The sequence below is a fragment of the Manduca sexta genome, chromosome 6 (assembly GCF_014839805.1).
Source record: "Manduca sexta isolate Smith_Timp_Sample1 chromosome 6, JHU_Msex_v1.0, whole genome shotgun sequence".
Lineage (NCBI taxonomy): Eukaryota > Metazoa > Arthropoda > Insecta > Lepidoptera > Sphingidae > Manduca > Manduca sexta.
This window is the reverse complement of record NC_051120.1, coordinates 8,334,833-8,347,709: the sequence shown is the minus strand read 5'-3', so window position 1 is coordinate 8,347,709 and position 12,877 is coordinate 8,334,833. Positions and strand designations below refer to the sequence as shown.

Here is a 12,877-nt window from a genome sequence, read left to right as displayed (position 1 = left end):
TGATTTAAATGCTTTTTATTTACCTGTGTTTTGTTGTAGATTTTGCACTGCAACAGTTAATTTTTAGTGAAATTTATTAAACAAAATTGACAAATATTAATATTTTACACTGTAAACAATGTATTGAAATGAATTAATCACGTTTTTACGATATACTTATTGTTTTTATAACCTTCTTTAAACAATGACAAAGAAACATTGTTCAAACAAAAACTCTGAAATATTACGTAAATTGTTACAATATCAAGAGACAAGTGTCATTTTATCAAAAATTAAGACAGCTCAACTCTTCAGATCTTGATACAATGATAAACATCTTACCAAAGAAAGATCAGAAGCTATCGAATATTATATCTAATCCCACTAAAATATAAAAACTGTTTTCTAAATGTTTAAAAAATTAAGACAGCTCAACTCTTCAGATCTTGATACAATGATAAACATCTTACCAAAGAAAGATCAGAAGCTATCGAATATTATATCTAATCCCACTAAAATATAAAAACTGTTTTCTAAATGTTATTCAATTTCATTCATAGGACATCAGAGAAAAAAATGGAAAATACCATATACTTAGCCATCTAAATCCAGTGCGAATGAATCGTAAAACTTAATTAATTATAATGAATTCACAGTATTGGAATGCTTTGTATATTTCCTTATATGGACTTTACTTAGAACATTCGTGTTTATTTACTTACTTAAGTCTACGTACGCTAATGCAAGGAGAATTAAGATTTAGAAAGTGTCGATTTTATAATATATAAGCTAAAGTAATATCTATTTTTCAAAGGTCTTCATGTTATATGTCTCTGCTCTTTGAAACATTGGTAAAATAGCTCTTCTAAAAATTTCTCACAACTGCTTTTGAGACAGAGTTTCCAAGTTCAGCCCCGGAGCAAACATTGATAAAGATATTGTAGTTTTACTTATTTAAATGCTGTTAACATTAAATGGTCTTATTCATAATAAAACCCTTATCGAAGGTATAAATCGCAAATAGTTAAAACGTCCTCTAAGCTTATCGAGCCTTCGATAAAATTTCTTATTCATAATGGTTTCGTAAACCTCCGATAACAAAAAGGCCTTTAAATGTGCACAAAGTTGCCATTTCGTAGAAAAAAAATAATTTAAATAAGTTCTACCAATTACTACCAAGTCTTGTCTCTGGAAACAGACAATAAAAAAAATTGTCTAGTCATTGTCACAATGGCGTTTGTCAAAAAAGTAAATAAAATAAATACAGGAGGAAGATTTATTTGATGTTCTCTAAATTCTTTGTAAAACTTGGAAGAACGCAGGCAGCAAATTGCGATAAAATGGAGAGAGATAAAATAGAGAAGTGAAATGTAGTTGGAGGAAGACAAGGTTGGTGCAGCTCTTTTCTGTATTTGAACGTTTGCGCTATGCATTCCTGCATTACTAACTATTGCTTTTTTACAAGATTTTGTTGAAGTAATTGATTAGGGACCGGGTATGAACCCGCTCCCTAACCAAAACCCTCCCTAAAAGAATATGAATTCTTGAACGTGAATGTCGACACGAACTACAATTTCATATAGATGTCGTAGATTCATTTGGGGAGCTGTGCTAACTGAAATGAAATATTGCTACTCTTGCAATACGCACTATGATAGCCACTCTTAAAATATTCATATAAATAAAATATTTGAATAATATACAATAGTGATTATGTACCCTGGTGGCATTTAGCACAAATAATAAAGTTAAAACAGCACAATTAAATATAAAAGGAATAAATCAATTTTATTTTTTAGATCATGCTCATTGTGCCTCCTCAGAACCCACTTCCAATAGAAAATATAAAGGAGATATGTATGTATCCATTTTATGCTATAATCATGTAGGACATTGTTGTTTTAGGTAGGTCATAAGTAAAACATTTTTGAGGTCTTTATTAGTTAAAATAACAAATAAAATAAATAAAACCTTTATTTATCATGTAGGCATATATATAAAAGGCTCTTATGACAAGTCATCATATAATCAAATATGATTTACAATTTGTAAAGTACACAGATTAAGGCATGCATATGATGCATTAGTATACTATACTCGTAATCCACCTCCACCTGGAAATATAAGGGAGGTATTAACAAATCATCATTAAGTAATTTATAATTTATACTATAATCCTGTGGGATACTACTGTTGTATATTTGAATAAACATTTTTTTATTTCAAATTATGTTGAATTCTTATACATTGCATAATTTCAGGTTTGTCCCACATCTGCAGAATAAATTGTAACAGTAGAAGTGCAACATGCTATTCAGATGGACAATGAGCACCAGTGAAATAAAAAATCAAAATTGATATATATTAATAAAAGAAAAATATACATTTTATTAAAATAAATGACAATGACTAACTTTAATTATGTTGTATAATTAGTTACCTTTCAGTGTGAACAACTTTAATCTAGATTTTGGTTCAATGATGATAATAATTGATTCTGACACCTCTTCAATATTGGAAACATTGTTCTGTGGCATATATTTCTCTTTGAGCAATTGCAATGTTGTGCAACACTGCAAGAGCCACAACAGTAGTCTTCACATTGCCAAATTTAAGATATGCCATGTTACAGACATTGAAAATGCTGTTTCCACACACCAAAGTTCTTGTTGCAATATCCGGGAGTTATGAGTGCTGCTTTGCCATCTAACAATCTCTCTGATCTGAAGATTAGCAACACAAGTCACCTACAACAAACCTTTAAATCTTATGAACAACAACATTGAGGAAATAATATCCTTTTCTATATAATATTAGGCTGCATCACAAACCATATTTTTTATTGTATATGGGTGTAATAAATACAACCAATTATAGATGGGAAGTCTTTTACGTGGTGAAATTCCAGCCTTAACAAGGGTTCCTCTGAAAAGAAGTGGGGCATAGTTATAATCTGCAACATGTTATAAGTACAAGCGCACGCTCCACTTTGCTACATATACCACTGGTAGTGGCTTAAGATAATCCATAGAGGTCTCCAACATCTTACATCTATTAAAAAACTAATCTAAAAGTAGCTCATCATTAGGTATACGTATTTACCGAAGTCTGTATAATATGGAATAGAATTAACTTACTTCATGACGATCGCAACATGTCAATGCAGTTAATTAATACTTGCAATTCTGGTGATCTGCCACAACCTATACGGTGAAGCTGCAACTCTTCGCGGACTATCAGTCACTTATAAATGCAGCCGTATGTTTGGAAAAATAATACCGTTTACGGAATTCATCATTATCCAGAGAAAACCGATCGAATTTCTGACGACACATTTTTTACCTAAAGCAGCCTGGCTTGCATTTTTAATACGTAACTAAATAAAATTACTTCTTGAAACGAAAATGATCGAAATGTTGTATACTTCTAAGTACACACTGACTTTGGCAACAAGCGTCAAACACGAAACAGCTGACCGACGTCAACCATTTTTGCTATCGAACGCTTAACATAGGTGTAAAGACGGGGGTTAGGCTCGATAAATTAAAGCATCTTTATCGGAGACTTTTAGCGCAATTGAACCATTATGAATACCAATTTTTTACATGCCTCCGATAACGCCCAGATAAACTTCCGATAATTCTAATAGTTTTATTATGAATAAGACCAAAAATGTAAAAGGAGTAAACAATCTAATTAGAAGCTGGCCAGATCAGCTTAAGGTTATAGCTTAAGGTCCATTTTTCATACATTTTGTTTCACCTTTAATCTGGGTAACTAAACAAGTATTGACAAGTAAAGAATTTAAATTCACGTCTAGTTAGTGATTAGTTCTCGCAGTTGAAAGAAATGACGTAAAAATAATTAATATGCATGAATATTTCGGCCTTTAAAATTTAATACGACGTAATTTTAAAGGCGTGAATTTAAATTCTTTACTTGTCAATACTTGTTTAGTTACCCAGATTAAAGGTGAAACAAAATGTATGAAAAATGGACCTTAAGCTATAAACTTAATGTAAAAAAATACTTTGATAACCTCTCTAAAACATCATAAAAACTAGACCAAACAAGGTACACGAATTGATTACTAATATTAAATAAAATTGCTATTATTATTGAATTTGATATGATTTTACAGTTATTATTTGGTAACACTTATAAATTATGTTTAGGTTAACACGCGTCCTATGAATTTCCACCATTTTGAAAGTCACATGTTTATTTGAATTCCGGAATAAATATATAAAATATCAAATACTCCTAGTAGACTTTTTAAAAATGCTTAAAAAATAATTAAATTTATATCTAAAATTATGAGAAAATTCGCTTAAATTGCTCAACGATGTCCACCAACTGTCTATAATGGGTGTTGCTATTTAATTCATTATTTAAATTTACACGCTAGAAGCTTCTTTTTTTAACGAAATGCACATGCTGATGAAGTTACCGAGGGTCGTAATTCCCGAAGATTTACGCGTTCAAATTGATCTAATTAAACAACCTAAATATATTGCCCTTAATAAACCTAGGCAATGCCTTCTCAATCACAAATGTTAGTACAAAACACGACAAAAGCTTTATAAAGTGATTTACGATGTTCTTCGTATATTAGCAATTTGAGCCGCAATATTATTTCTAAAGCTAAAGTAGCTCGTAAACTATGACATGATTTAAAGCCTCTGTATTCCTACTTGACTTAGAAATGATTCGTGTACAATTTTCTTAGAGGTTTGCTAATACCTCTTTCATCTATGAAGTTTTAATCAGCTTCATATATATTTCTCTTTTGTATACTTCTTTCTTTATTGCTCCTACGATTTTTATTGTTTTTACTGTCAGTCAAGTAGCATAATATCCTACGGAAAATAAGATTTATTTGCATTAAAATGACGACGCAATATCTACCTATAATAAAGACACGTTACACAGGCAATACATCCATAAACAACAAAGTATTTTACATCTCAGGACTCCATCGTCGAAAAACGTACGCCTTTGTTTGCAATATTATTAAATCTCTGGGAGAAAGTTTAAGCCGTGTTACTTACTATATTAAATAGTAAAGAGCTCCCTAGTTGATGTTTGTCACTTTAAATTAATATGTAACTTTCTAGAGATATACGAGTGATGTATTCAATTACATGCGACCCAAATGACATGTACTGTTATTTATATACGTGCACCATATAATTCTAGTAAGATTTATTGATACTTGTAATGAAAACCTGTTTGTAATAAGGTCGGTTTGAGGAAGTGCTATTTTAATAGTACACGTAGTTAATAATATCAAAGGTAATTGATCTGACAACAATTAAAAATGGTCGAAACAGTGATTGATCCAAAGAAGACTTACAGATTAAAGAAAACATGAACTATGTAGACAATGTCATTCCGATCTCATTTCCAAATCTCGAGTGAGGTTTGGCGTAGCAAAGCAACACACTGCCTGTTACAATAAAAAAGGTTTTATGTTCTTAATTTGAATTTTAGTGATGGACCTACATTCGCCAAAAAGTTTTAATAACTTTATGACTGGCCAGTTGTGTCTGACGTTTTTGACTGAAGGCGTTTTTTATTATTTAATTACCCAATAAGTTTATACAATTTTTCATTTCGCTAGAGCGTGATAATTTACATAATGTTATTAAATCATCGGTCATGGTCATGATCACGTCGCTCAAGCGTAGTTCTTGTGTAACTTTAATAATTTCTCCGAGAGTTATAACTTATCAAGTTATATTTTTACTTCGTTTATATAAATATTTCGACTAGATTATTCTTCAGTATCGAAGTATTTGAGTCTCATATACTCACAAAGTCACTTTCTACGATAGCTCACGTAACTTTCTTTTCAAATTGATTACTACAATTAGATTTCAATCTCTTGAACGCCTACAGACGTACTTGCGCCCATTTCATAATATCTATCGTGGGTATCCATAAAAAGATTGTCTACACTCTTTCATTCCACTTTGTTAAATGTTTACTTTCATATGTTATCAATAGCAATTTGTGCAGTCAGGTATGTCGGTCAGCATGCATCTGTTAAAAGATTTCGTAATTTTAAATTGTGACTAAATATTTGAGTATTGAGCTGATGTGATCACATTTAAAGAAAAATATTTTGTTTACTAATAACTGTAAATTGCGAGAGATTGACCTAGTTATCTTAATGAAAATATTGTTATGAGTAAAACTGCATTTAGCGTGGTCTGTATCGTATTTATGCTAACATGTATGATGGGTATTTATTTGACCTTTTGATATTAATATTTACTGCAAAAGAAAATTAGGTAAATTACACGAAAATGAAATATGAGGAAAACGATACATTTTTGGAAAGTACACCCAAGCTAATGGGTCTCGCGGGAATAGTCGAGAATGACTGACATTTTGTATTGTAATATTTTATTTGGAATATCTAAATGATTATTTAAATAGTGGAGTCTCTGTGTCGTTTACTGGGGAAATTTGAACTCGATATTAGATTTGACGATTTTTTTCCAACCTGCATTTGATTAGTTATTTTCCGCTATCGGCCAACTGGTGTAACTAATCTATAATTTGATCAAGCTGTCACTTGAGATACAATAAGACAATGTTTGAATACTAATCTTCTTGTCATTGGCTCAATACATAAACAATATGAGGCCATAAGGAAAAAAAATAACGGTAAAGTTTTGAATTTCGAATTCAAATTTATTTTGAAATGCGGTTATTAACTGCCTTTCTTACTTATTAACATTTTAGTGTTTGAACTTAACATACTTTTACTTTACATACTGGAAGAGACAAAACTCTTTGAGTCTTTTTTGGCTTTAAGCTTATGGTCCGTCCTGAATTTGTAAATAAGCCGTATAGGCCTATGGGCGGCAGCGTCTTAGGTGCGGCAGATTTCAGAGGACACTCACTCGATTTAATTAATCATTCGTTTATTTAACTTTAGTGCCTTCCATGATACAAACAAATGGAAAATTATTAAGTATTTTAGATCCCTACATACATACATAAACCTACATGTGGCGGCGGAAATAAAGTGGTCTACACTCATAAAAAATATAAATCTGGCACTGCTTAGGGTTAAAGTAGAGTATTAATAAGGTCATGACAGTCTATGATAGACTATTGGATACTTCGCATCACTCTCAGCGCGAACAATGGTCATACATTGATGTTTCCTTATTAACTCGGCACTATCGGTGGTCACGTATCACAATAGAGTATATTTATATTACAAAGGTCGACATCCGTCTATAATCTTTATTCGGAATAGTTTGTACTTTGTTAAAATGTTTTACAATCTGGTAATGCCATCTTTGTAGTTTTGGTTGCACGTCAATCTGATTCGTTACATTCTCTGGTGTTGCAAACTTTGGATTCATGGGATTCATGGATAACCGGTTCAAATACACGTATCTACTAACGTAAATAAAAAAACATATTTTTCTAAGTCAGTGGTTCTCAAACTTTTTAAATGACGGAACCCTTTTGGGAAGCAAAATACTTGATGGAACCTTACAATAAAACAATTGTTTTTATAAGTGTATTTTTTATTAATCAGCATAATAAAAGTACAATGTAACAGTTACTAATTATTATTGAGAGAGGTGTTTTGATTTTTTTTTCTAAATTCTTGCGGAACCCCGACAGAGGTATCACGGAACCCTAGGGTTCCGCGGAACACACTTAGAGTATAGCTGTTCTAAGTTATTAGAATATATTTTCTACATTATTCAGTTTAAAAATGTCCAAGACACGCGACTGCTCGCGATGGCCCGCGTGAATATCTTTCCGGGATAAAAGTGCCACTATATATTTTCCCGGAATAGAAAGTAGCCTATAACATTTCCAGGGTCTGAAACTATCTCCATGCCAAATTTCATAAAAATCCGTTTACTAGATTTTGAGAAAATCGATAAGACAAACAAAAAAGGGGACTTCGTTTTATAATAAGTATACATTCATCTAGCAATTACTTAAATCAATTATAAAAGCTATTACACACTGAAAAGGTGATTTTAAAAAATCTTTATTTATATTTCAATACATACTTTTCAGTTCAAACCGAGCGCAGTAACTGGTAAGCCGCAACACACTTACTCACCCAACATCGTTAAACCAGAGCGTGTAGATATTAAACAGACCGGCGCTATGACAATCTAACATCAACTGTTTATTAAAACTGTTTACTGTATTTAGTCATAGATTCAGTTTAATAACTTTTTTCTATTTTCTCAATGACGAAGTAAAAATTAAAAATATAAAAATAAAGAAATTCTAAATTCAAAATCAGATTGCTTTAAAGCCCGTCGCGGAGTACGACTTGCAGGCTTCAACCATTTATAAATTTTTATTATTCAGATATTATAGAGGAAACTTTCAAATATTCATCTTTTATCATCAAATAATTCTTCCCAATTAAAATAATTCCCTAATCATCATTAACAAGTTAAATAAACAATCAATTTTATTTCACACCATGCATCCATGTCCCCTTATAATTCCGTCGAAACACTATCTCCATTGTGATTCCAACCGTTCTGGAACATTCGACGGCGCACGGGAGGCGGTTACCATGGCAACGGGTAGACCGTGCTATTTTCGTGCCCCGTCCCTCTTTGATCTCGCAACTCACTTGCACTTCCAATTGCGCTATTTCAGATGGGTCAGGTATACAATATGGCTTCATACATATGTCTGTGTTCCAATTAAAATGTATACAAACTACGGAAGAAAATACACGTTAATCTAACAGAAAAACAAAGTTGTTTGACTTCTTGATTGATAAAATTCTTAATCGTGAGGGAATCGTATTATACTTCGCTGAGTAAGAAGTGTGTAGAAGGGAATGGATATCTTGTGATGTTTTTCAGTGACAATAATGCTATCCAACCTAGATATTTCAACGATATTTGTTGCCAACATGTACTACGTTAATTAATAATGTGTTCAAACCCAAGATTAAGTACTAACTATGTTTATCTCAAATTTTAATTTGCCAAATAATGTAAATATAATTAACTAAGTTGGCTGGAAATCGTCCACTAAATATAAAATAGCCAAATAGGCAAATAAACACAATTTATGAACGATGAATGTTAAATAAAAATCTTTAACATCGATGCGTCTTCTAAAGCTCGCTGTCTCCACTAGCGGCCATTTTCAGTATCAAAATAGATTGCAGAGATTTATTTTATAGTTTCCGTATATAACACAATTTCTTCGTAATTCTGTGACCACTATTAAATAAAATCATCATTGATCTCACAAAGGAAATGTAAACTATTTTGAAAAAGTGATAATTTTGGTTTTCAATATATAGAAATACATTGAGTTTTTAAATTTTCTTAGATTATCGAAGGGCCATTTATGTCGATTACTGGTTATCTATGCGACATGAATACTAAAAATTAGGTACTGAACTTTGACTACATTAATGTAAGTAATCTGTGATCCTTATGGACATTAGTACCCCTCGCCACGACGTCAATAGTTTGTTAAAATAAGAACTCAGACATTTAATTAAAAAAATAAAGCTTTTTCAACTCACCAGTATTCTAATCTCCATTATTCTTCAGTCTGTACTTGCGCTATCATCCAGTTATTAACCTTATAATTAAAGTAATAACAATGAAATTGATAAATTGCAATCATTGTTTTTTTTATATTGGTTGCAAGCCAATGTGACTTATATGATTATATTGAATGTATTAAAATAAAAGTAATGACTATTGTAAAATAAATTATTTACTCAATTGCTTTATTGTTTCAAAGGAAAATGCAAAGAAATCTTTATCATACAGCCAAGTTTTATATCGTACTTGAATGTCACATTGTCTATTGTTTATGCTCTTCTATAGTGCTAACATAATATTCGTATTAGACTTAAAATTCCTAACCCATAATACGTTATCAGTTGTTGTAACTATTGTAAGCCTATTTATTTAATATAATTGTAATGGGTTATATATTATTATTTTGTTTACTTGTATAGCTTATAATTGAATCCTTAAAGTATATTTACTGAATGATGAACCTTGTATTGTTTTAATTTAAATGGCAACATTGTAATTTATGTTTGAATCAAGCTGATTCCTCTAATATTCATAAACATACTTAAATTGTCAATTATAATTGTAATAAATCTTATAATGAATATTGATATTGTAATTGCTTTTGTATAAGTAGTAAAAGTAGCAAAAAGGAAAATTAAAACAAATGGTAAGTTTAATTAACTGATTTATTGCTCAAAAAAACAATGAAAATATGTCTACAGTTTTAACAAATAGAATAACTAATATAAAAATAGTTTTAGAATACATTTATAAGCAATGTTTAAAATAAGACGGTAGTTTGACTCGTTGGACAACCGGATGGAGATAGGCTCGACGAGTCGTGGTGTGCGCGAGTGATGAAGCGTTGTAAAAAGTGGTAAAAAAAATATATACACGGCACCGAAAGACTGTTACAAGTAGTTTTATTTCCAGCAACTTATGTTCCCGGGAGTGACCCTAATAACTTCAGAAGCGGAATCGGCGAAATCAATTATTGCTTTCGATCTACGCCCACCAAGATTAACGTAAGTGTCTACCTATTTAAACACATTTATTTCGTCTTAAAACGTCTTTGACTAGTGATATAATGTATATAAAGGCAATAAAGACGAAAAATAAAATACAGTTCTCAGCTAGACATCATAATTGTACGAATGAACCACGCAAATTAGTTCAGCCATATTTTTATTTATTATGATTTTTTTTTCTTGTCCCTCTTTCGGTTTGGGAGACGCTTAAATTTTCAATGTTATAATTTGATAGACCGACATCGATAACAAAATAAAGTACAAATCATTCCCATTTTTTTTTTTTTCGGGAGAATTGCGAGGTAACGTTAGTATTGACGGAATATTAATGATGTATAACATTCTACAAGTTCAAATAAATTATTTAATTTCACTCAATTATTCAAAAGATACTTAGCTAAGTACTTAAAATTATTTAAACGTTAAGGGTATTCTTTTTATATGAGTATATATAAACAACGTCAAACAGTTCGAAGATTATATAGAGCGGACATTGGAAGATTGTCATACAAACATCCTGCGCTTGTGTGATGGTTACTCAATCTACCGTGAAATAGCAAAACATTAACGTAAAATACTTTACATTTTTTTTCCATACCATGTTTTGCACGTTTTTAATATGCATGTTAGCATATTTTCTACAAATATGTTATTTTTGTGCCAATACCTAATTAATCATTGTCGTACGGGCAATTTGAAAGGACAACGACTTGTTACCGATAGGTGATAGCTTTTGGAACAAAAATATGGCCTTGGTGTCCGGTCTATAACTAACTATATAGTTAAATGTCTTTGAACAACGTGTATATTTCAGTCGTAGGTATGTCATTACGATGCCATTAGGAACGGTAGAATATTTTACTACTTTCGTCATACAATTTGTAATGGTTCAAAGAAATTGTGTTACCTACCCACACAATTATTGTAGTGTGAAATAGAAGATGAGATACTGATGATTAGATTATAAATGCAATTTCAGTACATACTGAAATACATTAATAAGTATAATAAATGCATACTTAAGTTGGCGTTTGTCAGTTTCAGCTTACAATGGAACGTAAGACTGATGCTAATAGAGATCCAGAGGTGCCCAGGTATGAGGGCCAAGGTCAGAACCGAAGTGAGCCTAGGTACGAGGGCCAGAGTCGTGATCGAAGTCGGCTCAGGTGTGAGAGCCAGGATCGAGACATGAGTGTGCCCAGGTACGAAAGCCAGGTTCGAAACTTAAGTGCGCCCAGGTATGAGGGCCAAGGTCAAGACCGAAACGTGTCTGAGTACGAGGCCCAAGGTCGAGATCAAAGTCGGCTCAGGTGTGAGAGCCAGGATCGACACCGTAGTGCGCCCAAGTATGAAGGACAGGTAAGAACACAGAGGATGACATGTTCAGAACAACCAGGAATATCCCGGGTGTGCTATACGGAGATTGATCAACACGATTTGAGGATTTCGAGACGAAAAGTGCATCATCCACAAAGAATACAGGAGAGGTCGCTCCGTACGCCCGCAAGATCAGTACCAGATCATTCGCTTTATATGGAGACCCGTGGACGGGAGAACATTAGAGGATGTAGCTCGAGCCAAGATGAACAGAGGCAAGATAAAGAAGAGTCCCCAAGTAAGAGAAAAGATTTCGTAGTTCGTCAAGAGAGCCTGATGGTTTACACCTATCTAATTCTAAAGAATCAAAGAATGTAGATTCTACCAACTCTGTATTAGATAAGTTTCTATCGATTTTGCAATCGGTCAAGGGTTCAGACAAGTCAAATTTAACTTTTAATGTTAACATTGTTCCCGAATTTGATCCCATGTCAAAGGAACAAACTGTCCTAACATGGCTAACAAAGGTAGAAGAATGTGCAGATATTTACGGCTGGGGAGATAGGGAAATGATTCATTATGCTCTTCCAAAGTTGAGTGGTGTCGCCAAGTCTTGGTACCAAAGTTTACCAACAATGTTGTTTACGTGGGCGGAATGGAAGAGGAAACTAATTGAATCCTTCCCTGTCCGCGAAGACTACGCTGAACTCTTGACTGAAATGCTCTCTAAAAAGGTAAAGTACGGGGATCTCTCGAGCACTACTATTATGCAAAAATAAATATGCTAAATAGGTGTAATATATATAAACGTCAAGCAGTTGACTGCTTATTGTACGGCGTTGAAGACAGGGCTGTTAAGGTAGGTGCACAGGCCGCGCAATTTTCCGAACCGGAGCAGGTATTGAAATATTTTAGAACGGTGAAGATAGGGCACAGTCGTGAAAGTCATGACGCGCATTCGAAATTTCGAAACGATCGTAAAGGTGCAATGTCTAC

The 12,877-nt window shown here is 32.5% G+C and overlaps 2 protein-coding genes across 2 annotated transcripts in view; both read left to right on the top strand.

Annotated features, from left to right (window-relative positions):
- The window catches only part of LOC115455129 (CDC42 small effector protein homolog), a 45,945-nt gene that overhangs the window by 2,854 nt on the left and 30,214 nt on the right, over positions 1-12,877 (top strand). The gene's annotated exons all lie outside the window — the stretch shown is intronic.
- Positions 9,911-12,620, top strand: LOC119192244. The gene is made up of 2 exons (XM_037446074.1): positions 9,911-10,561; positions 11,603-12,620. The coding sequence occupies exon 2, from the start codon at positions 11,615-11,617 to the stop codon at positions 12,257-12,259; it is 645 nt and encodes a 214-aa protein (XP_037301971.1). The 5' UTR covers positions 9,911-10,561; positions 11,603-11,614; the 3' UTR covers positions 12,260-12,620.